Source organism: Xenopus tropicalis, chromosome 4 (genome assembly GCF_000004195.4).
Source record: "Xenopus tropicalis strain Nigerian chromosome 4, UCB_Xtro_10.0, whole genome shotgun sequence".
Taxonomy (NCBI): Eukaryota; Metazoa; Chordata; class Amphibia; order Anura; family Pipidae; genus Xenopus; species Xenopus tropicalis.
In genome coordinates this window covers 58061913-58086362 of record NC_030680.2, presented here as the reverse complement: position 1 = coordinate 58086362, position 24450 = coordinate 58061913, and the positions used below count along the sequence as shown (strand labels likewise).

The following is a 24450-nucleotide window of genomic DNA, read 5'->3' as shown; positions in this document are numbered from 1 at the left end:
TTCATTAATAGCCTAGTGTAAATAGTAGATTGTCAGGAACACACCACTCTCAGACACACATGACACTGGGACGGGGCAACAAGGAGTTACACTCAGTCACCTTTCACACAGATTAGACTAACATCAGGCACCCCCAAACACACCACCGCCCCAAATAACTATTCCCTGCCACCATCTATCATTAACAGGCGATAGAAACCTAATGCACAAATATATCACACACTTCCTCTTACTGTACTGTAAGTAGGGTTAGCTTTCACTAATTCAACAAGCACGCTAGCGGCCAAAGGGTTAAATTACAGTCAAACACACTCTCCTGCTAGCAGTCAACTAGTTAATTAGCATTTACACAGAACTTGCCCTCCACAATTACAGACATGAGGTTAAAACATTCTTGGCCCAAACATTTATACCAGGTACGTGAGTCTTAGAGCCAAAACTTATTAAAGTTATAGAGGACATAACTTATTAAATTTTACATAATATTACAAGGATAAACAGTGCATTTAAAAAGATTTTACAAAAACAGACATACACATACAAAACAGTAAATAAAATAAAAGGGAATAAAATAAAGAGAAACCCTATGTTTGTAACCAAGTTGGGAGTTTCCTGTGTCCTCCAGAGGCAAGAGTTTGAAAACCTGAGCCCACCCCCCAACAGAGTGGGACCTCAAGAATGAACTAAAGAGTACCTGGGTCTGTTGCCCTTTTTATCTCCCGCTGGGACTCATCCTCATTAATGTATGCATGAGGAGGGAGTGTCCAGAAACTTGTCCTTTGGGACCCCCTGTAGAGAGCTTGCAATTCTCAGGCCAGTTGCTGTCATATAATATTGGCACTTGCCAGTACCGAATATTATTATGAAAATATTGCTTTAACCCATATGTGGGCGATCAAAATGATACCAAACATGAGGGGTGTCTCATGTTCCAGTCCCCCAGAAATTATCCCTCCTAACTGGTGGGTATAGGCAGTCCCTGTTTGGTATCATTGGGAAGCATGGGGCCTTCTCATAACCAATATATGATTTATGAGGATGTGAACCCTAAAGCAAAGGAGATATGGATCCCTTTCTATAATCATGCTGTTCTTAGGTCCACAATTGCCTTTCTATGAGCAACAGATCAAAGAAAGCAATGTCCCCAGTACCTGCCCCAAATGGCTGGCTCTGAATGGTCTGATACCCCAGATGAATTTGTCACCTTCCACAGTCCCTTGTTGTGTATTGAATTAATTAAGGGTGTCTTGTGGACACAAAGCAAAATGTTGCCAGGTTTAACCCTTTACAATGCCAGGGCAATACTGCTGGCATGACATAGATATTTAAGGGACAACACTTGAACATGTGCAAACCATATTCTGTCTATAGGATGGGGTAGCAGGTAAACAAATACACAGGGAGTCAGAAAGTAGAATAGAAAATGGTTTCTGTAAATTTAGGTTTTATTGAATTATCTGTGATTCTGGGACCTATTATCGAGAATGCTCTGGGCCTGGGGTTTTCCTGATAAGAGATCTTTCTGTAATTTGGATCTTTATAACTTAAGTCTGCTAAAAATAATTTTAAATATTGAATAAACCCAATATCTTAGTTGGGATCAAGTGTTTTAGTATTTTTTTTAGTATTTTTAGTATTACAGAGAAAAAGGAAATTAGAATTATTTGCTTATAATGCAGTCTATGGGAGATGGCCTCTCTGTAATTCAGAACTTTCTGGATAACAGGTTTACAGATAAGGGATCCCATACCTGTACAATGAAAGCTTAGCAATGCTTTTACTATCATGCCTTCAGATTAATAATGATATTTTTTCTTCAAGGTTTTGTTCAGGAATATTTTGCTTCAATTGGAGGGTTAGATACCTTGGCTGATCTGTTTCTCCAATTAGTGTCTAATTTACAGAGGAGAAGTTCTAAGCTTGCAGTTGTGGTAATGAAGACAGTGGTTGCTTGTACTGCAAATAACAGTAAGCAACCTGTTTTTTATTATTTATTTATTTATTTATTTTTTAATCTCTTTATTTGCTTTTTTTTCAAATATGAAATAGGACAACCATATAAACACTGATTTTGAAGCAATATCACATTATATATTACAAGTCTGGGATATGATGTGCTTATCTCAAATTTCAAATTGAGGAAGGGGGCAGTTAATATATTATAAAATTTCTTTCAACTGTTATACTGCCATTGGGCAGGTCTACCATATATGCATGAATATATGCATACAATTTCTGATATCTGTACATCCCCTGAAATAATTATAAGTAGAGAGATCAAATTTTTTTCTTTCTTGTCATTACTTTTTATGCTGATTCCTTGTGTTGGGGATATTTTAGAAACTGAGGTCCATATTCGTTTCCATTCATTTTGCGAGAGAGAGATTGTCCTATGGCTCTTTCCCACTCCATCATATACATACAGTATACTGAGGTTTTGGGACAGTAATTGCTTATTTACAGTTATATACAGCAGAGTTCAAAGGGGCCCTGTGTTACGATCCTCTTTTGTTAGAGTATCGAAGACGAATCTTAGAGGAGCATGCACAAGTGAATTTGTGTGCTGAATCAGCTTCAACTGTGCATGATCCTGCCTTGTTCATCAACAAAAAGGCTGTTAAGTTAGATGGATGGACTACAAGCGTTTCTAGTTGTTTCCAGCAACATTCTGTATGAGGTTAATGCCATTGTGTGGTCTGGAGAGATAAGCATATAAATTGGGGAGCCCTAAGCCACCATTATGGTGGGGTGTATACATAGTTTGTTGATTATGTGAGGCAGCTTATAGGACCACATAAATTTATATATTTTACTCTGAAGGTAATTAAAGTCCTTAATGTTAACTGTAACTTGTAGGGTATAAAAATTTGTATAGCATCTTTGGTAATAATGTCATTTTAACCACGTGTATTCTCCCTAATTATGAAATTGCGTAGGTCCTTAGTTAGCCTTCTAATGAGTTTGGGGTCATTGGCCTTATACAGTATAGAGTAGGATGTGGTTATGTAAACCCCTATATATTTCAGAGAGGAATGTCTCCAAATAAAAAAGGGGGGGAAAAAAGGAAGTTGAGGTAGAGAAGTTTAACAGTAAGTTTTGGAGTGCTGAATGGTATTGCTTGGGATTTGGAGATATTCATTTCCAGGGCAGATACACAAGAAAATCTCTCTAAAAAAGCAAATAAATTGGGAATGGATTTTAAGAGTTTGGTTATATTTAGGCAAATATTGTCTGCATAGAGAGACACTTTGAACTCTGTACCTTTTATTTGTACTCCTGATATGTTAGGGTCTTGTGGGATTAGTTGGGCAAGGGGTTCAACTGTTAATGCAAAGATCACGGGGGATAATGGACTTCCCTGGCAAGTGCCATTTAGGATTGGGAAACTGTCTGAAATGGACCCATACATTTGATTCTAGCAGTGTGGGGTGGGGGGGGGGGTTAGTACCTTTTGGCAATAATAAAATTGGCTTTGATTCTAAATAATCTAAGAGAAAGGAATATGTGAGACCAATCCATTGTGTCTAACAGAAGAACTAGGCTTTACAGTTTTTTAGAGTTTATGTGGTCGATTGTACTAATTAGTCTTCTGATGTTATCAGCCTTTGTCTATGTGGGATAAAGCCAGTTTGATCTGGGTAGATTAGTCTGGTGGCCATGATCTTTGCAAAAATTCTTATGTCTACATTTATTATTGAAATCGGTCTAAAGTTTTGTAGGTCTGTATCATCTTTGTTAGGTTTGGGTATCAAGCAAATGATGGCTTCTAGCATTTCTTGGATGATGGCGTGACCCTTCAGGATTTTATTAAAAACAGTGGTCATGTGGGGGATTAGTTGCAGAATAAACTTTGTATAGTAACTAAGTGGGGGGCCATCCCATGCTTTATTGCCCAGTTTACCTCCTGGTAGTGATATCTGTATTTAGAAATTTCAGGCCTTGTTCATTTAATGTGGGAAGGCAACCTGCTTTTTCAAGGTATTCAAACAATATTTGTCAGAATCCAAGAACTTTAAAATAAATGTTTCACTTTATCTCATTTTGTTTTTCAGCAACTTGTATTAATTGTTTGTCAAAATACAACATTATATCATGCATGTTAACACTGTTGACCAGTGAACCACTTGACCCAGAAGACAAGTGTGCTGTTGTCCTTGCCATAGGTCGCTGCACTGAGAATTGTGGTATGTATTTTTTTCTTTATCTTATTCATTGCAGCTCTATGAGTTTTTATGTTTTCCTGAAGCTAACAGAACAGGCAGAGGTGTAACTAAGACACGCCGGGCCCCTCCACGAAAATATCTGTGCAGAGGCCCAGTATGCAAAGTGACAGTAACCCCCTGTCTGCCCTCCCCACTTCTGTCCCCTGCTCCCCAGCAGTTTGTGCTGCCCATTCACTTTTAAAGGAAAACTATACCCCCAAACAATGTAGGGCTCTATAAAAATATATCCCATACACAAGCTCAAATTTAAAACCCTGCTTCATCTAAATAAACCATTTTTATAAAACTATACTTTTTTAGTAGTATGTGCTATTGGGTACACCTAGAAAATTGCCATCTTAAGAATTAAGAGCCGCCTCCTGGGATCATTGGATTCACATTGCACACAAATAAGCCAATGCTAGGTCACATCAGCGAATCAATGGACCGAGTGCTGCCTTTATTGCTTCCACACAACTTCCTGTTATTGAGGCAAAACCATTCTATGAGGTTTAATTTATATTTAATTGATTTTTCAAAGAGTTAAGGTATGGAGAGAATTCTAGGTAAGAGGCCCCATACCTATATATATATTAATACATACACATACATATACTACATCCTGCATGGTACTTACAGTTTTGCACAATTTAGTATCATAATCAAACATAGTAATATTACAATGCTCACCATGTAATGTAACTCCACTAACAACTCCAGTCCAGTCAGAAAATTTTCTAAATTTTCTACACCACTATTTTAAATTTATCCAAACAAATATTTTCCATGCCAATAATCCTTTATTTTATCAGTAACCTTCTGTGTGGTAATGTATTATATGCTTAACAAAATGTTATTAAATCACACCCAAAGTAGTAAAGGTGTAATTAAAGTAGATTCTTGAATATTTATCCTGATCAATATTTAATTAATGTTTTATTCAACAGAAGGGAATCAATATGAGCTATTAAAAAGCAATGGACTTCCTGTCATCATTCAAATACTTACTGAGTCCCAGAATGAACAGCAGCTACACAAGGCAGCTACGTTTGTTCTCCAAAACTGCAAAAATATTAGTGAGTCTCTATATGTGCTATATTTGATTCATACCTCATGCACTCATTAAAAAGAATGACAAAGAACTAATGTCTTCATATACTTTATTATACTATTTTCAAAAGGTTTGTATAGGGATTTTTATATGAATACAAACATGCAGAACAGTACAGTACAGTATATACTATTATATCTACTTGTGAAATACCAAGTTTGTTTGGTTTTTATATTAGAACACACAGGAAAATGTAAGGTCTCTGTGTTTAAAAGGAAAAATAGAAAACCAATCTCTCAGTGTTTAAATCTTCCGAGTTGCTGCAACCATTAACAAAGGTGTTAACCTTGATAAATGATTTAAGTACACATTCAATAAATAATGAAAGGTGTTCCATGAAGAGAGCAGTGCACTGCTTTAAATTCTAGTGGAGGAATAATAGATGTGATTGCAGATGTCATTTGAAGCCAGGTCTTACAAACCATTTCATCAGAGTATTTGAGGCCCCAGTTAAAAGAGCAACAAGCGTCAGCAAAATATATGTGGATATTAACAATCTTGTGGGTGTATATGCTTTGTGGCATACCACTGTGAAAAGTTTTTTTTATCTTATACTAGACCTTAGTTGGGTTTACCTTTCTAGAGTGTAGGGAAGTGCCCACAGCTGGAGTCCCTGCTTCGACTATACAATTAACCTTCAGACAAGGTTATCCAAAAATCTAATTTCAGATGTCCCCAGTCATATTACAAAAGTATGTTTTTCTTTTGTGTTTTTTTTTTCCTATTGAGACAAAAGTAATAATTGTGATGTAAGAACCAACCCATTCTTGAAGTAAGTATGACTGATTTAGGGAGAAAATTCTACAACTTCACAGCCCTCACTTTAAAAAATCCTTTCCAAATATTTAGATAGAACCTCCTTTTTTCAAAATGGATGCCCTTGTGTCTGCTGGAAGAATCTACTGGTCAGGACCAGTCAGTCCTTCTCCATTATGGATTTGCCTAGTGCAGTCCCATTAAGGGTATAAGTGGCTTGCATGTTTTTACATTCCAGGTGCATAACCTCACATTTATCAACATTCAATCTCATCTGCCACTTACGGTGTATGGGCACCTTAAGTGGCAGATCCACCATTAAGATTTTTTGAGGGGGATTGTTACTGATATTTATCATACTTCTGTCTGTTGGTAAGGTCAAACACAAAACCAGACCTCAAAATAGTAGTTTTTGTATGTTTCTTTAAATGGTCTACATTTAGAGTAATTATAACTATTAAAGAGTGCATTTTGATTTCTTACACAAAGCTAATGCAGTATCAATCAAACTTCCTCAAGAGACCACAGCTGTATCTGCAGACAAGACAAGAGAGAAGCAGATGTTTGATTACTGGAAAAAGAATATTTATAAAAAAAGAGAGCATTTAGAAAAGCAACATGAAGAGGTTAGTCTACAATGCCAAGAAAAAGGAATGCATGTTATTTTGTATTATTAAAAACATGAAGGAAAATTAAGTATGCACAATTGCTTTTATTAATGTATTGGAGTATGTTTTGCCTTTTTCGAATCTCTGTTAACCTTTAAGTACTTTCTGCCACAGGTTGTGTCCTACACGCATTCATAAAATGTCAGCAGCATCATGTATTTACAAATATCCTTGTAGAAAACCAATTTGGCATTCCAAAATGTCAACAATAATCAGTTCTTGTGTCAGAAAAGTCAAAAAAGGTTCTAAGTTATAAAATAAAAGATTCTGTAGTTGATTTCCATGTCTGTATAGGAAAGCAGAATGGAGAAATGTATAAGGCACCCTTGCTGCCTTTGTAGTTTTAATATTATATGATAGTGATGTGTGGGTCGAAATTTTGTCAACCCGCACCTGACTTTAACCTGCCTGCTCCCAATCAGAACCCAACCTGACCTGGCAATGGACCCTTATTTATAAACTCATCCCGATACACCCATCTCTAATGTCAGGGGGCGGGGAAGGCATGTGTCTATAACTCACCCATAACCAGCCAATTTTGTGCAAGTGTCGGGCCTATCCTGCCCGACCCGCAGGTAAACCTGCAGATCCCTTGAGTTTTGGACTGGCGCACACATCACTTATGTGTCAGTTTGTGGAAACTGGCTTCACTTGTGGCTTTTGAAACTACCAGTGTAAAATTACAAAGTGCAAGGTGATTTGGCTATACATAATCTCCAGTGTATTATAAAACCACTAACAGGCAAAATGCAAAACTTTTGTAAAACATTTTACCCAGAATTCCAATGTAGGTTAGCCTCTCAAAATGTTTTACCTGCCGCTTGGCACAACTTGAGCTGACACGGATGTATAACTTAAATAACCCATTTGTAAATTGTGGGAAGTTGCATCCACATCAATATGGGTGTTACACACAGGGGACGTGTGTATTCATATATACTCTGTGTCAGTGGAGCACAATTTAACAGCCACAAAAAGACAGCAAGCGAAGGTGTATCTACACTGGGCAAGAATATTTTATGTACAACTTTCCTTACTCAGAGAAACAATAAAAGAAACTTCCTAAATACCAGTGCTTCATGTCAAGTACCTTCTATCTATGTTCCCCTGGGAGATGGACTTGGAGATGTTTGCAGTATATGTCTCTTTTATAATACTGAGGGGCATTGGTATGGACCATTAATGTACTCTATTATGATTTTGTGTTTGCAGTTTTTGTTATAATTACCAACTTATGTAGGCTATAAAAGCAATTCTGCAACTGCTATATTAGCAATTCTGACTTGGCTGTTGTCCCTGTAGAGGTGCTGCTTTACAGCTCTGGGAGAGCTAAAAGATGAAAGGTGCTTGGCATGAATCATCAATTCTATCATTTCTTCTATTTACCCCGAGTAAAAAAAAGTGTAGAGTTAACTATTTGTGTACAGCACTGGAAACAAATTGGATCACAGTTAAGCCCCTCATTTTGTTATTTTTTAGTTTGTATAGTATGTTTTTAACCACTAATTTACCTATTCCTTTATCAGCTTTTTAACTAATAAATTGTGAGTGAAGTTTTATTTAGAGACATTGCTATGATGAACTTTGATGAACATTAGGAACAAGTAATGTGTGTCTAGATAATCCTATTTTTTTTTCTTTGTTTATGATTTATTTTTAGGCATGTTTTATGTAGTGGTCGCACAGGTCAAGGATGGAAATTTATGTCTTAGTTTACATTATTGGCAGTGTATTTACACTGAAAGCTTGTAAACATTATGGTTTATTTAACATGTTTTTACAATAAGTCTTAAAATGTATCAAATGTACTTGCCCAATGTCAGGCTCATGGAATTGCATAATTAGGTATATTTGTTTTTAAAAATATTGTAATAGTGTAAAATGTAAATAAAAAGAATGGGATGATTTGCAAATGTTGAAACTGAGAAAATTGTTTTCTGAAATATATATGCTCATTTTGAATATGATGCAAGCAACACTTATCAAAAAAGTTGGCAAACAAAAAATGGGAAAAAGAGTGCATCTTCTTTTGGAAGTAAAGATGGGAAGGGGTATACAATCCTGTGAAACACTGTGAGGGAAATTATTGCAACAATTTAAGAATAAAGTATATATAGTATATAGTATATATAGTAATAACATCAGAAAGTGGAGATATATCTCTGTATGGAAGGGACAAGGCCAAAAGCCAATACTGGATGGCTAGAATTTTTATGTCCTCTGGCGGCACTGCATTAAAAACGATTGTAGTGAAAATCACTGGATGGGCTCTGAGAACTATTGTGAGCTGTTTGTCGCTGCATCCACAGATGCAAGTTAAAACTTCACCATGCAAAGGAGAAACCATACATAAACATGCAGGAACTCAGCTGTCTGGGCCCAAGCTCATTTAAGATGGACTGATGGATGGAGGCAAAGTGGAAAAATGTCTTGTGGCCTGACAAATCAAATTTTGAAAATCTTTTTGGAAATCATGGACGCCACTTCTTTCAAAAAGAGGAAAAGGACCATCCAGCTCCAAGCTGGCTTTTAAACTGTTTTTTGGCTAAAGAGGACCATCCAGCTTGTTATTAGTGCACTGTTCAAAAGCCAGCATCTGTGATGTTATGGGGGTGCAATAGTGCGCAAGGCATGAGTAGCTTGCGCATTTGGAAGGCACCATCAACAATGAATGATATACAGCGTATACAGGTTTTGGAGCAACATATGATGCCATCCTGGCACTAACGTTTTTCAGGGAAGCCTTTGCTTATTTCAGTATGGCAAATCCAACTGAATTCTATTCCAATTCAATTTCCAGATGGTTACAGAGTGTTGTTTAAAGAAGAGGCAATGCAACACAAGGGAAACATGCCCCTGTCCCAACTTTTTGAAACATGTTGTTAGCATCAAATTCAAAATAAGCATATACTTTTCAGTAAACAATAACATTTCTCAGTTTCAACATTGAATATGTCATCTTTGTACTATTTGCAATTAAATATAGGGTTTAGACAATTTGCAAATCATCCCATTCTCCTATTTGAAAGCTTGGTTGTGCTTAGTTTATTGGTATTTCTTCTTGGATTTATGCAAATTATACAAGTTTAATTCCTTATAAATGTAAGTATCCATCATAACAGTACGGCATATGTATACCTATTTAAATACACAGTAGCAGTAATCAAGTGAATTTTTACCTTTTGCTGAGTGAAGCAACCAAAAAAATAGCATACCCTGGATGTTTTATTTATTATGTAAATATATTCTTTTTGCAAACCGATACACTGCAAAACTGGTAAAGTATATTGTCTGCCCTTTTTTTAATTATACAGGAAAATGTAAGGAGGCAGATATTTTCAGATGTGACTTTACAGCATAAGGCTGCTGCTTCAACATTCATTCCTGTAGGTAATATTAGTGGTGACAACCAAGCTGAGCCAGAAGAGAATCACATGGACTTACCCTGCAGAGATTTAGACTGCAACTCAGACACTTCCATAAATAACGCTCCTCTGAGGGATCCAGTACTTCAAACCAAGCAGCATAATATGAATAAGAAACATTATGATGAGCAGCCTTCTGATAAACGGGTACAGGAACTCAGAGGAAACAAACTATTCTGTAGGATCAACTATAAAGAAACCAGGTCTATCAATTCCAGGTACAATAAGGAATTCCTTAAAGATCAAAACAATTACAGTTGTTACTGCAAAGTAGGAATTATCAATACTGTTATCAAATAAAGAAAATATACCATCTGTGATTTATGAATATGTTATTTTAATTTCAAACCAGTTAGTGGAATAAGGCGACTATTTATAATAAACAGACAAAATGCATTGAATATTTCTTTTGTGGTTGACAGAAAACACAGTACTAAAATAAGTAATTGTATTTCCCATGCTGGACCAACATGGTCATAGTGTGGCAAGGCAAATAGCAAGGTAAGGAAATTGCATTTTGTAAATCCAAAAAATAGAATTGTAATTTCAAGTATGTATTTAATCTTCCTTCTGATAAAGAGCCCAATGACTTTGGTTATGTGCAAACATTGCAGAATATTCCTAATATTAAGGTTGAGATAAGCAATGAAATATTTTATAAATTATTTGGTGGTACATGACCCCTGGCAGTATCTCCACATAGTATTGTGGGAGTGACTTCAGCTGCTGAGGGGTTGTGTTCAGACCAAAATATTGTATCACATTTGGTGGCTTTGTTTCAAGCATCTCACTTTTGGAATTTGTTCCTGTTATGATATGATATCATGATATGAGTTTATGATTTCATAAATATCAGAGAATGAATTAGGTTATAGGTATTTAATAAAGCACTTGCAGGTTACCTACATTATATCAGAGGCATTAATCAGTATTTTATACTGCAGTTGACAAAGAGGATAAATGATTGATTCACATTAAAACTATCTGTTGAATTACAGTTTGTGTTGAAACTGAATATGTTATGCGTTTATGTTAAAGGAAGGATACATTTAAACAGACTCTGACTTTCAGTGGAGACAAAAGCAAAGCAGGATACCAAGGTAAAGAGGCAGATACTTATTTCTCTGTTTGCTTAAAGTAATGCTTAACTGCTTACAGTTAAGGGTAATGGCACACGGGGAGATTTTTTGCCCGCACTTAAATCTATTCTAGCACAGGCAACAAATCTCCTGAAAATGACTTGTCAGTGAATAACATTACAATTGCTGCAGGTAAAACTTAGCACTTGTGGCACTCTGCCTCCCTTTGCATTTTCATTCATAACCCATCATAACCCAGTCCTTACTTATTTAGAATCAGAAAACCCAGACCTTTGTGGTGCTTCTCTGATCCACACATGGCTGATTATGTATGTTTTTCAGCCTGTAGTTTTCTTTTTTCCCAACATGCATTTCAGATTTTTCTCGTTCACCATAATTTAGCTAGTGCGCGTGTTTGTAATGATGCAATACATCTGTGCACAGTCATTTCCAGAGTGCTCACAATGCAATATGACTGCGCACCATCATTTCTCACAGTGCCACTTCCGTTTCCATTGTAGTGTCACATGCTCTGTTCATATTCCATATGAAAAAAAACCTAGGAGGAATTTTAGTAAACTTTTGTGAAAAAAGTGGAAAAGAAATTTAAATGCAAACTGTAGCCAGACTGACTGTCATTATGCAATGTAATTAGATCACTAGCATACAGGCATACACAGGCTAGCCTATGTTAGTTAGTTAGTTACGTCAACTATAGCCTTTAAGACATACCGGTAACCAACTATTTGGCAAAACCTTGTTTTCTGTGCTGTGCCGAAATGATTGCCGGGAACTTCGTTCTCGGGTCACTAAATGCCAGGTACTTTTGTGATGCTATGCACAATGGGCATCAAACTGTTCAGTGGACCCTTGGTTTCATATTTAGGACGTTTTCTCTTGGTACCTAATGCTTTGTGGGAGATAAGCTGCTTGAAAGTGGAAGCTTTGAGGTGATTTTTTAGAATTTTCATACATTTTTGTAGAAACTGCTAAGTTCAGAAAAGCATTGCTGTTTGGTACTTAGGAGTAGAAAGACATGGTTACCCATTTTGGATTTAGCATAATGTGTACTTTTCAAAAATATATGGTTTCCTGGGGTAAACCTAATGTTCCAGGATTTTTTGCTTAGGAATCTAAAGTATGCCGTATTCTGCTGTAATGCTTTAAAAATTTGGTAATTTACTGCTGGGAGTTTTTGATTTATAGAAGCCAGAAATCTCCATATAACTATACATATCAGTTATTAGCGCATTTGAGAGACATGAAGCTTTTAGAATTAGTAATTTTTCTCCATAAACTAAAATATTTTTCCATTATTATTCCCTGTATCATGAAAATATATTTTTTTCTTTTTTCTGTTAGTATTTAGAGGCCTAAATCTTGTTGCAGAAGTGGAAATACACAGATTTGGAAAGCTCAGGGTCTCCTAAAAAAAGGATGTATAGCTTTCCTAGGTAAACTAAAAATCCACCCAGGAAATGCCTTAAAGGGCACTTAAAGCTCCTAAGGAGAATCGCAGCATGAATAAAAATTTGCAGTTAGATTTGCACACTAAATACACCAGTCCAGCTTTATAAATATAAACATGTGGAGGGCAAATATGTTCACTGTGAGAATTATTGTGCCCTGTGCAAAGTCCATAAATGAGCTCCACTGTGTGCTAATGCTAATCCTTATTTCATATTGATTCCCAGTAACTGGTCTGTTCTCTTATTGTGCTATGTACTTCTCCCAGACTTTGATAATTTTTCTGCTTTAACTGACCTGCCTTGCCTTTTGCTTAGCTACTAGCTAACTGGACTTCTCTGGCTTGAACAACTACAGCTGTTCCCTGTCTTCTGTATTCACTAATCAAAACTTATTTTTCATAAACTGTTGAGGGCAACTGCAGTGGTGCAGCCCCTTGTCTTCTTAGTGCCTCACCCAAAATGCCAAATTCCTACTACAAATATCTAAAGCCATACAAGTAGGTAAACTCCCTTAGTACAGCGAGGCACACGTTACAATAAATGTACTTAAGCAGTAAACTACAGATAAAAACATCTTCTTTGTTCCTTTTAGAAGCATATTAATCAATTGGGAAACTTCCCCCATTGATAAATATGGTTTTAAAAATCTCACAGAAATAAAGAGATAGTGGGTGAATTTTTCTAATAGTTCTAATCTTATATTTTGATAAATCTGCCTACACAACTGAGATCTTGCCTAAAACTGAGCAGATCTCGATTGGGCAGGTTTGATTTTCCATCGAATCAGGGACCGCATCAGCTCATTGATGCAGTTCTCAGTCCGACTGTGCCTATGCCCACTGGTTTAATTTGATCGTTTGGCCTGATACTGACCACTTTATGGGGGTTGCCAAACGATCGGATATTACAGTGTATGGCCATGTTTAGTGTGTGTAAACTGCACAGTGCATGCCATTGCATTTTCCAGATTAGCATTATTAACATCCCATTTCATTCTGTGATGGTCCATTAATCTAAAGATACAGAATTATGAGTGTCAATATTATAGACATTAGTCACTATACAATATGAATTTTAAGTCAATATACAGTCCATAGTCTGCCAGTAATTCAGTAGTCAAAGAGAGCAGAATGGTTTGAGTACGAAAATCAATTCTCCATTAAATGTGTGGCACTGAGACAAGCTGTAATGTATTTTATGGTGGCCATACCCAATGACATTAATAGTCAGCACCTCAAATACATGAGGATTATTGTATTGGCATGTCTTTCTTTTGTAGATAAACATTACTGAAAATAACATTTCATTCAAAGAAATTGTAACAACATATATAAAATCTGAAACAAAATTTCCAACTATAGTGAAGGAATGTACCTTTTCAAGTTTTTTCATTATTAAGTCTTGGAAAACATTGTGTGTGGATCTGTGTTGGACAGCCACAGACTTCCACAATATAGTTTTAAGACATGCAGTACAAAGCTTTTTTGCAGAAATAATTTAACCTCTGCACTAGACATAAAAAAATCCCATATACATAGCAGGTGCATCTACTTGTGCTCATGTGTATTAGCATCATGCAGTACAGGTATTAGGGATGCACCAAATCCAGGATCTGGTTTGGGATTCGGTCAAGATTCTGCCTTTTTTAGTGGGATTCAGATTTGGTCAAATCCACACTCCTAGGCAAAGCGAATCCTTAAAACCACATGACTTTTTGTCACATAAACATGGTAGCTGAAAATGTTTCACCGCGCAATGCATACACGGTTGTCTTTAGCACTTCATTACACTAATTTCCATTTGCAAATTAGGATTCTAATTCAGTTTGGTATTCAGCTAAATCTTTCATGAAAGATTAGGGGTTCGGCCGGAGTTTTACGGTAAACTTAAAGTAAGAAGATCTAAATTACGGAAGGACCCTTTATCCCAGGTCCAGAAAATTCAGGATAACAGGCCATATACAGTACCTGTTGTTTGATGATTGTGCCTGCTCTGGTGCAGAGTGTGCATGGTGCAGCAGGCAGTACACTCTTCTGCAAGTCAGGTAGGAGCCCAGTTCTTTCTTTGGGCTCCTTTGCATTTGCCACAATTGAAAGTGAAGTGCACACCAGTGCCTCACCTGCTTAAGGTGGCCATACACGGGCCATTTTTTGCTGCCGAAATCAGTCCCTTAGGCTGATTCGGCAGCTTATTGGCCCTTGTATGGGTAGTAACGACAGGCTTGCCCAACCAACATCTGGCCTGAAATCGGGCAGATCTCGATTGGCAGGTTTGAAAATTAGTCGGATGAGGGACCGCATTGGTTCGTTGATGCGGTCCCCGAACCGACGGACGCCTATACTCGTTGTTCTAATTCGATCGTTTGGCCCCAGGCCCATTTTACTGTCCCTTACCTTTCTACCTCTATTATCTGGAGGAAACTTTTGAGCATGATTATGCCAGCTATAAATATACTGAATTTTGGTTAAAAATGTGCAACTCTAATTTTGCATCTGTAATTGTTTAGTAAATATAGAAATACCATACCTGCTTTAAATTAGACATGGCAAATTAAAAGGTTAGTATTTCAGAATGGACTTGTTAACAGGACTAACAGAACTGCTTTTTGTACCTTTTTTCATTTTTGCTTTTTAGATCCACTGACCTTATGCAAAGACATCATTGACAAGGAAATTTGTACTATTCTTACTTCTGAAATCACAAGTGATAAATCAAGGTGTACAGGTAAATAACTTTCCTAAAGGGGCGATATACCCCCTTGTTTAATGAATAGGACTTGTGTGTTGAACATGCTGTTTGCCTGCCTGTATCTGTAGTTTTTGTTATTTCTTGAGCCAAACAGGACAAACAGAAAAACTAAAACAACCTCTAGTTTCCAACTACCTTGATATTTGTGTATGATGCATGATCCTCATACTTGTGTGATTGTTATATGGCTATACCAGAAACTGAAGAGTAATATAAGGGCCAGGTAAAAAAAAATGTTTCTCTGCAGATCTTCTACACTCTGCTCTGGCATCAGCTGATTAAAAAAAGTAATTGTAAAAAAAACAAATAAAAAAATGTTTTTTTTAATTGAAAGAACAGGCGCAAACACACATTTATTTGCTCATGTCTATGAAACTTGTACACTTTTCTGTTTTAGCATTACAAAATGGGGGCCTGAGGTTTGCAATGAAAGTGGCCAGTGTGTTCACTATGCAAGATGCTTTTTCAGTCAAATGTATTTTACATCTTCATTTTATTACTTAGTCTCTGGAGGGATCCAGCTTACGTTAGTACAGCTGTCAGATAATTTTCTAAGTGCTTTTGCCTCTCTGCATAAGGTCATATTGGCAATCTGTAGGTGACGGGACACTTTCTGTAGGCTGCATCATAAAAAAACTTTTAGGTATCTGGGCTACTGGAAGTGGAGGTCAGTTAAGGCAGTGCTTGTTACATGAGGTAAAGTTAGAAAAAATCTACATTGCAATTATTATACATGTAGTAGCTTCACTTTCCTTGTTTAAATTATTACATAACAAAAACTATAAGCAAAAAGTATGTTTGGCAAAAACCCTATTCATTGAACTCATGTTAAACATTATATATAAATATGTGTAGTGCATTTTTGCTCATTTATTTTCCAGGATGTTTAGCAACAGAGCTGGCCATGAACAGCAGGAACTGTACCAGTATTTTGCGTGATTCTTCATTTTTGTGTGATCATCACATGGTTATAGTAGAAGCAGAAGAGCAGTACAAACGTGAACTAAAGAAATTACTACAAATAAATGGTATTTATGAACAAATGAAAGTAATAGTTTCAAGACACACTTTTGGCTGCTTGAATCATAAACATGCATATCTTTATCTACAAATTTAGGTCATAAGCACATTGGAATGCACAGCTATAACAAATTATTAACTCGTTATTAATTAAGGAAAATCAACAACATTAATGTGTATATAAAATATACATACATACATATGTATACCTATCAAACTAAATGCAGGAACTGCAGCTTGAGTTGCATCCCTATCACAAATCTGTATTGAGGTTCTAGAGATGACATAGGCCAGTATATACAATTAGGTGCACCTGCGGATTACACTATCTTTGTAAACGCGATACAGGCTAAAATGTGTGAATTTTTTAGTTCTCTTTTTAGCCTTTAAAGAGGTGTTTCACCTTTACGTTAACTTTAAGTATGTTATATAATGTCCTATTTCTAGCAACTTTGCAGTTGGTCTTCATTATTTATTTTTAGTTTTTTTGTATTATTTGCCTTCCTCTTCTACATCTTTCCATCTTTCAAATGGGAAGGGGGGGGGGGGGTCACTGACCCAAGCAGCCAAAAAACTATTGGTCTGTGAGGCTACAATGTTATTGTTTTAATTAATTTGTTGGTTATCTTTATATTTAGTCATTCTCCTTCACCATTGCCTGGTTGCTAGACAAGACCCTAGCAACCAGAAAGCTGCTGAAATTCCAAGCTGGAGAGCTGCTGAACAAAAAGCTAAATAACTGAATAACCAAAAAAAAAATAATGTATTGCAAATAGTCTTAGTATATCAATGTCCATGTCATATTAAAAGGTTACTTTATGGGGGTTGTTGTTCATCTTTTTTTCACTACTCTTTTAACCAATAAAAGGCACATCCTTTATTTAGTTGTGTAACGCTGATTTATGTCTTTAAAAATAGCTCTTTCCTGTGTAATGCATTTCACACAACTGTGTGCATATAAATAAGTTAAAGTATTTACTGCAATACAGCCATTTGCACTTATGTTTAAGAGACAAGGAAAGTGCCAAAATCCCCCCCCCCCCCCCCCCCCCCATAATGGTCTCCAAATGCCATAATTTTGTGATTGTTCTAACAAATGGTACTACTCCTGTAAACTAGCTTTCAACATTTCTGAAAAAATATTCATGAATATATTCCGAAACAGCAATACAGGAAACCCGGATGGCTATCACTTCTTCTCATGCCTGTGCGCCTAAAGGCATTACTGAATGTTACTAGGCAACAGGGATATCGTCATGGAAAAGCAGAGATGCCCTCTGCACATTTCCTTTACTAATAGAGACATCCTTTGCCCTGCACTATTTATAAAATGCAATAAGTGATAGTCACTCTAGGCAGTTATTGTCCAGTTTGCACAAAGTGTGCCTTTATTGATTGTTTTTGATACTTTATAGAAAATCTGTTAACACCACTGAAAAAAGGAGGCATGAGTTATGAGAAATTTCTTCAAAGTAAATCAGGCACTAGTCGTAAGTATGTTTTAATCTATGAGATCTTAAAGTCAAAGCAACTCATAAAGAACAATATTCTTCAGTTGATATTTGCCTTTTGTTTGGCCTGGAATGTTGGGGTCCATGGAACACAAGTCCATGAATAACAAAATATTATGACAAATAACTGTAGGAAACCTGTATATACATTTGGTACAGGCAATCACTTGTCCTACATATCTTACAATACTACTTTCTGTGTTCTGACAATGAAAGAAGTCAGCTTTTTTAAGCAATCTGTAAAAATTGTTTCTTTTTCAGGTTTTTTATTGACCCCATTAAAAACAGTAAAGAGTTCAGCAGTTACAGTAAAAACTGGAGGAGGGGAGCAAGACAGGACTCACAAATCAGCCTGTTTAGCAAGTAGTAGGTATTGTGAGTAGAACAACTAATTCTAAATGAGGTTCCTTGGGTAATATATTGCACTTTAATTTACCTCTTTTATTTTAGCTACTTGCGTATAGCGATAAGTGAATCTGTGTTTCCCTTCACCTAAAAATTTAAAAAGCATTAAAGTCAATGGGTGTTTTTCGTGTTTTTAACCACGCAACTTTATTTTGCAGCCATTGGAGTCTATGGGCATCTTTTCACTCTGAAACTTGGCAAAAAATGTAGCTCATCACTACTTATGTACCAAGATAGATACAACAGAAGTGAATAAGTTGGTCTATATGTTTAGCTGAGGTCAAATGTAATAACTTTTAATCAAAGCAAACAACAGATTATTTCAAAATAGGGGGAGGTGGGATCTAAAAAAAATATAGTTGATACAGGTATAAGATTCATTATCCTGAAACCCATTATCCAGAAAGCTCCAAATTATGGAAAGGCCATCTCCATTTTAATCAAATAACTCACATTTTTAATATTGATTTCCTTTTTCTCTGTAATAATAAAACAGTACCTTGTACTTGATCCCAAAATGCGCTCTGCACAACTGCATATACAGTAGTTGCACTCAGTGCTGCTCGGTTCTTCCTGCCTTCCATTCCAAATCGAGTGCTGCTGTTCCTTCTGACGCACAACAATGTGCGAACCCAGGAGCTACCGTTACCTCCTGACCAGGTGGTAGCTCCAGGGATCCCTCAGCACCCTGCGTCAATAGATACAGTGTACTTGAACCACAAAAATGGGCATAGGCATAACTTGCATGCTGAACACTGGATTCGAAGTGAGTGAACACTGGAACTAGCGCCAGAGAGACTGCAAAAACATATGGTGCAACAGTGTCTGATCTACTGCAAGGGGCAGAAGCAGCTGCATCCATTTTCACAAATTGGATGCACTGCGCAAGAATCGGATGCATGCTACTGCGTCCAATTCAGTGTCAGTATTGTGCATGAAATAACGTGAATTCTGGGAAAAAACAGTGCATGGGTACAGGGCAATTTTGTTGAAAATACAATTTGCCAATTAGCGCTATCATATTTTCAATATATAATATAAATGCAAAATTACTACTGGTAATTTGCTGTTCTTACTCTTTATTTACCTTTTTAGACCCAGATCTTGATGGAACCACAAGACTATCAGGAAATACACCAACAACCATTTATTTTTCATCAAAGAATCCGGTAAGATGAATATTTATTTTTTTTGGCATTAAGTGAAAAACTTAAGTGAGTAGAGTTAGTCAAGTTTCCTTGAAATGATGGACCATTTAACTGACTTCTCTAGTGTGTTGGTGTTCTTATACACACAGCAGTCCCTTTTAAATTTGCTATGATATTTTAGCTTTATATTGTCTTATTAGAGCTTTTATGCTTTCTCTCTGTTTATCAGACGATAATATGTGCATGCATTGCTGTGGTATGCATGTAGGCTTATAGAGTTACTATTCAGGTTTAGTGACAATCTAATACATGATAGATGTTTGCAGCCCTTTTCTGCTGTGTAATTACATGTGCTCTCTCCTTCTGCCACTTAGCTTAATACAATTTCCTCCAATTATTTTCTCTATATAATATTCAGCAAAATAAGATTAGAGTTTTTTTGTTGCAATTTTGTTTAAAGGAAACCAGTGCTAATGCCAGAAATGATTCTCTGAATTGCTCACTCTATTGTTAACATTGTACTTATAGAGTCCTGAAAAAGAACGAAAAAAGGAACGAGGACCTCGTAGAAATTTTACTCAGAGTGAAGTCGCTTATCTTTTGGATGGTGTACAGAAGTTTGGGCCCCGCTGGAATAGTATTTTGTGGTCATATCCATTTCTAAAGGGAAGAACAAATGTAAATTTATCCAAAAAATACAAACAGCTGCAAAAGAATCTACTATAATATTGAAGATTCAGTATTAAAGTCCTAGACTATTTTAATATACCTGAACAAGATGCAACGGGCATAACAACCTAAGAATTAAATGCTCATTAAAATGACTAGTGTAGGCATTTAATTAATGACCATATTTTACACAATTCTATACAAATGACAGGTATAATAAGTACATTTAGTTGCATTTGGGCTCCGCAAAGTGACCAATAGAGTTATTACATATTATTAACATTTATATATTAATGGTTTGAGTATACTGTCATTCTTGTAGGCTTAGCCACATTTGAACAAAAGTGCTCATATTATTCCTAAGGGTTAATTATTTGATGGCTCTGGAGAGACTTTCTTTATTAGTACTATATGTTAAACTGCAACCAGATGGCAAGGTCAACATTATTTAAATATAATGGGGGAAATGCACAAAGCACTTCACTGTAATGCCACTGCAAATATATTTAACAGCATGACCTTGATGGTTATGGCACTTCCCAGGGAAAAGTAGTAGTAGTAGAAGGTAGAACCAAATGAAACATGATTACACTGTAGGCCAGCAGGTTGAGTAACCTTATTTATTAAAGCAAATTTTAATGTTTTGGGCTAGTGTTTTAACCGCCCTGACCAGTTCTGTTAATAAAATATGCTTTAGTGAATGTGGTATCCCCCATCTAACTACCCTACACAGCACTGAACTTTCAGGAATTTTTTTCTTAATGTGACATTTAGTTTATTTAAAAAAAAAAAAAAAAAAAAAAAAAACGTAAGAAAGATAAAATCTCTGATCTATGTTGTTTGAATACGTATTCAGTTGCAACACTTCAATATGTTGTAGACCCACCTTTGCAGCAATAATAACCTTTAGCCTTCTTTGACTAAGTGCATAACAGCTCTGCACACTGTTCAGGAGGGATTTTGGCCCATTCTTCCAGGCAGAGTGGAACCATATTCTTCTGGTTAGTCAGATACACCTTTATATTCAAATATTGTCACATTTTATCAATTGGACTGACATCAGGGCTTTGGCTGAGCCATTGTAGAATTACTTTCTTTTATGTCTTCGATGTTACTTTGATCGTGTGTTTAAGATCACTGTCATCCAAGATCTATGAGAGGTCTTAAATATATTCAGTTTCAGAATTTTGTACCATTATTCAGCCTCACAGCATAAAACTACCACTGCATTCCTTCGCTGTAGGTAATGGTCCCTCCAATCAAGAACTCTGGATAACATGAGCCTGTTGTAGGAGTGTGGCATATAAAGAGTTTTCCTGAAAGCATATGAGCAACCCTGCTGTAGTGTGGCAAAAGGTTTTGAGTTAAGATACAGCTATTTGACCTATTTTTAAGCAATAATTGTGGTAATAGTGTGGCAAGCCCAACATTGTCCATACCTCAAAAAACACTATGACCCATACAAAGCCCCAATCACAGTCTAATTCATAATTTGTACCACTATTTAAACACTTAAGTGTGCAAGCATAAATAGCCAAACCAAACCACTTGGGGCAACCCTGCATGGAAAACTGGGCAAATACCAATCCTAAACAAATTTAAAGCTGCTATTGCTCCAAAATGTTGTGCTATAAGGTGGCTCTACTATTAACACTGGGACTTGAATACTTGTGTGAACAGTAAATTTTAGGTTTTTATTCATAACATTCCTCACATCACAAAGCCAAAAGTTACATTTCAGTGTAGGATTTGAGAATTTCTTATTTAGTAAAATGAGAGAATATATATGGTCTGAATACTTTTGGAAGATACTGTACACTGTAATAGAAAGTGCTAGAAGTATGCAACCTTCTCTAGGGAAAGCACATGATTCTCACAGTTGGGATTCTGCCATGGAATTTAAGTAATATTTTCATATTCTCACAGAAGCACAAACAATAAATTCTACAAACATCTAGTTTACATAGTTTTGTGCTAGAAAGGCTAATAAAGCAGCTTTATTTTACATTGCAGCAGACCGTTTTATATTTTAGACACCTTTAAACACCCACCTAGAATATATACCCCCAAAACATTGATTGAATTGGTGAGTGGAAAATGCACAATGAGAAGTGATCCATAGTTATTCATAGCTATTCACTACTGCAATATTTCCTGGGAAAAAACCTATGGCAAAAGCACAAAATATAAGGCAGTCCTTGTTGAAGAATGTCCGTAATATAACATGGAACTACTTTGTCTGTACCCTTTACACGTGTATTCTTTATGTTTATGATACTGTATACATTTTTGAAAAAAAATAAAAGTTTATGCTTTTTAAACATGTTTAGATATCTCTAATATGGTATTGTTTAGTTCAGTCTGGGTGTTGCCATACTGCCCTTGAGTAATATTTAAATGCACCAGTTTAGAATGATAATATTTAAGCTTTAGTATCATCAGAATACAATGGTTTATTCTATACATTTAGTCAGAATTTATCCCAGGAGATTCTGTAGGATTCTGATTGACCAGAATCTGTGGGAAGTACCACATAAAGGCATAAAGGCCTTGCAGCATCTCAACGGAAGACTCAATATGACCCAGAAGGTGGTTGCAATGGGCAGAAAAATGAGTGTGGTATATTAAAGGGCACAACAGTACCTTATTATCATACCAATAACTGATCACAATACAAAAATCTTTTAAAAAGCCTCACCTGGCTAATAAGAAGCCAGAAAGCCTGGCTAGTTGGTCTACAGGAGAGCTCTGATTGAGAGACATAGAGGTGTTTGTGAACCCAACATACAGGAATCTATTTGCCTGTACACACACAGTTGCCTGTGCAGAGGACTGGAATAGTACTGCAATTGCTGTCACTGCCACTGATATATGCACGCTTGTAACACCTGTATCTGGCTATTGAAGTAAGATTTGTATGTGCATGTGTAAATTGTAGGAGGGTGACAGGCAGCTGATCTAAGCCTGTGAGTGAGCAGCACAAAACTCAAATGCAAAAGAGCCTGAAGTGCTGTGTATATATGTGTAACCCACTTTTGGCTATGGCTTTACTTCTAGGACGCAATTACTGCATGTGGCGCTGACAGGAGCCCTGTGCCCGCACTTACTATGGGGGACCAGGGTATGGACAGGTTGACCATGCCCCCCTTGGGGTGGTTGCTTACCAGGCAGTTGAGGATCCAATACTTGAGGAATTAACCAAGACACTGGAAGTGCTGATTAACCAGATGAACTTGTTTATTGTATTCACACAGAGTATCCAGTCTTATGACATGCAGGTTCAGGTACATTCTCCTTACTTCTCTCAGGAGACCCTCTCACTTAAGCCTATTCCCCGGTACTCCCGCCAAGAGATCCTTTCTCAGAGTTCTCCCTGGTACTCACGCCAGAAGACCCTCTCTTAGGGCTCTCCCCGGTACTCCCTAGCTCCTAGAGTGACTAACATATTCTCTCTGAACTCTATAACTGGAGCTAGTAGCTAAGCTCTTACAGAGGGGGGTCCCAGGACTATAGACCTTGCACAAGGTGTGTGTCATCCCTTTTTATATTGCAGCACACTGCCACCTAGTGGTTGCTGCTGAATAACAGGGAAACTCCCTTTTCACACACAAACAGCTAGGACCACCTTTAGGTGTCCATTACCCATAAGCAAAACCCTCTGGTGCCTGTCTAAAGGGGAACCCAACCTAAGGGGCCCAAATCTTGGGATCCCTACATGTGGATATAAAGGACATAAACAATAAGCTGCTTTACGGTTATACGTACATATGCAGCTTCATCAGCACCCAGCCTGGCTCCATTCCTTTATTTCCTGCTGCACATTTGCTGTTAAGGGGTGTGGCCTCATGAGATGCCACAGCAAATCAGCTTTCACTCTGCTGTTGTCACTCAGACATTTAACAGACCGACAGACCAGGAAGCCAGAGTTTCTGGACAGTGGGTGTTTGTCTAGACTTCGTATTTTCAGTATTTTAAAAACATATTTTATGATTGTTCTCCTTTAAACTTGTGTCCCAGTGACTGACCAAGAATACTCAGTACTGCAGATCTCCCAAGTCTCTTGCATCCCTTAGTCCCCTAGTACTTTAGCATGCATTACCCAGCATCATCTAATCTCCCTCAGCAGTCACCCCAGTCCAGCCCTCTAACACTCTCAAACATACTTAACACAACTCTAGCGCACTGTTGGTTCAATACTGAATATTGATACGGATAAAAAAAAAAAAGCACACACCAAAA

The 24450-nt window shown here is 36.8% G+C and overlaps 1 protein-coding gene across 1 annotated transcript in view; it reads left to right on the top strand.

Annotated features, from left to right (window-relative positions):
- terb1 (telomere repeat binding bouquet formation protein 1) overlaps positions 1-22540 on the top strand; it is a 29879-nt gene extending 7339 nt beyond the window's left edge. Inside the window, exons 8-19 of the mRNA XM_031901328.1 lie at positions 1822-1968; positions 4053-4184; positions 5150-5278; positions 6559-6695; positions 10052-10380; positions 11201-11262; positions 15345-15434; positions 16340-16486; positions 17894-17968; positions 18251-18355; positions 19490-19563; positions 20071-22540. Coding sequence (XP_031757188.1) covers positions 1822-1968; positions 4053-4184; positions 5150-5278; positions 6559-6695; positions 10052-10380; positions 11201-11262; positions 15345-15434; positions 16340-16486; positions 17894-17968; positions 18251-18355; positions 19490-19563; positions 20071-20268 — 1625 coding nt within the window. The 3' untranslated portion in view covers positions 20269-22540. The remainder of the gene's footprint in view (positions 1-1821; positions 1969-4052; positions 4185-5149; positions 5279-6558; positions 6696-10051; positions 10381-11200; positions 11263-15344; positions 15435-16339; positions 16487-17893; positions 17969-18250; positions 18356-19489; positions 19564-20070) is intronic.
- Positions 22541-24450: the final 1910 nt, after the last annotated feature.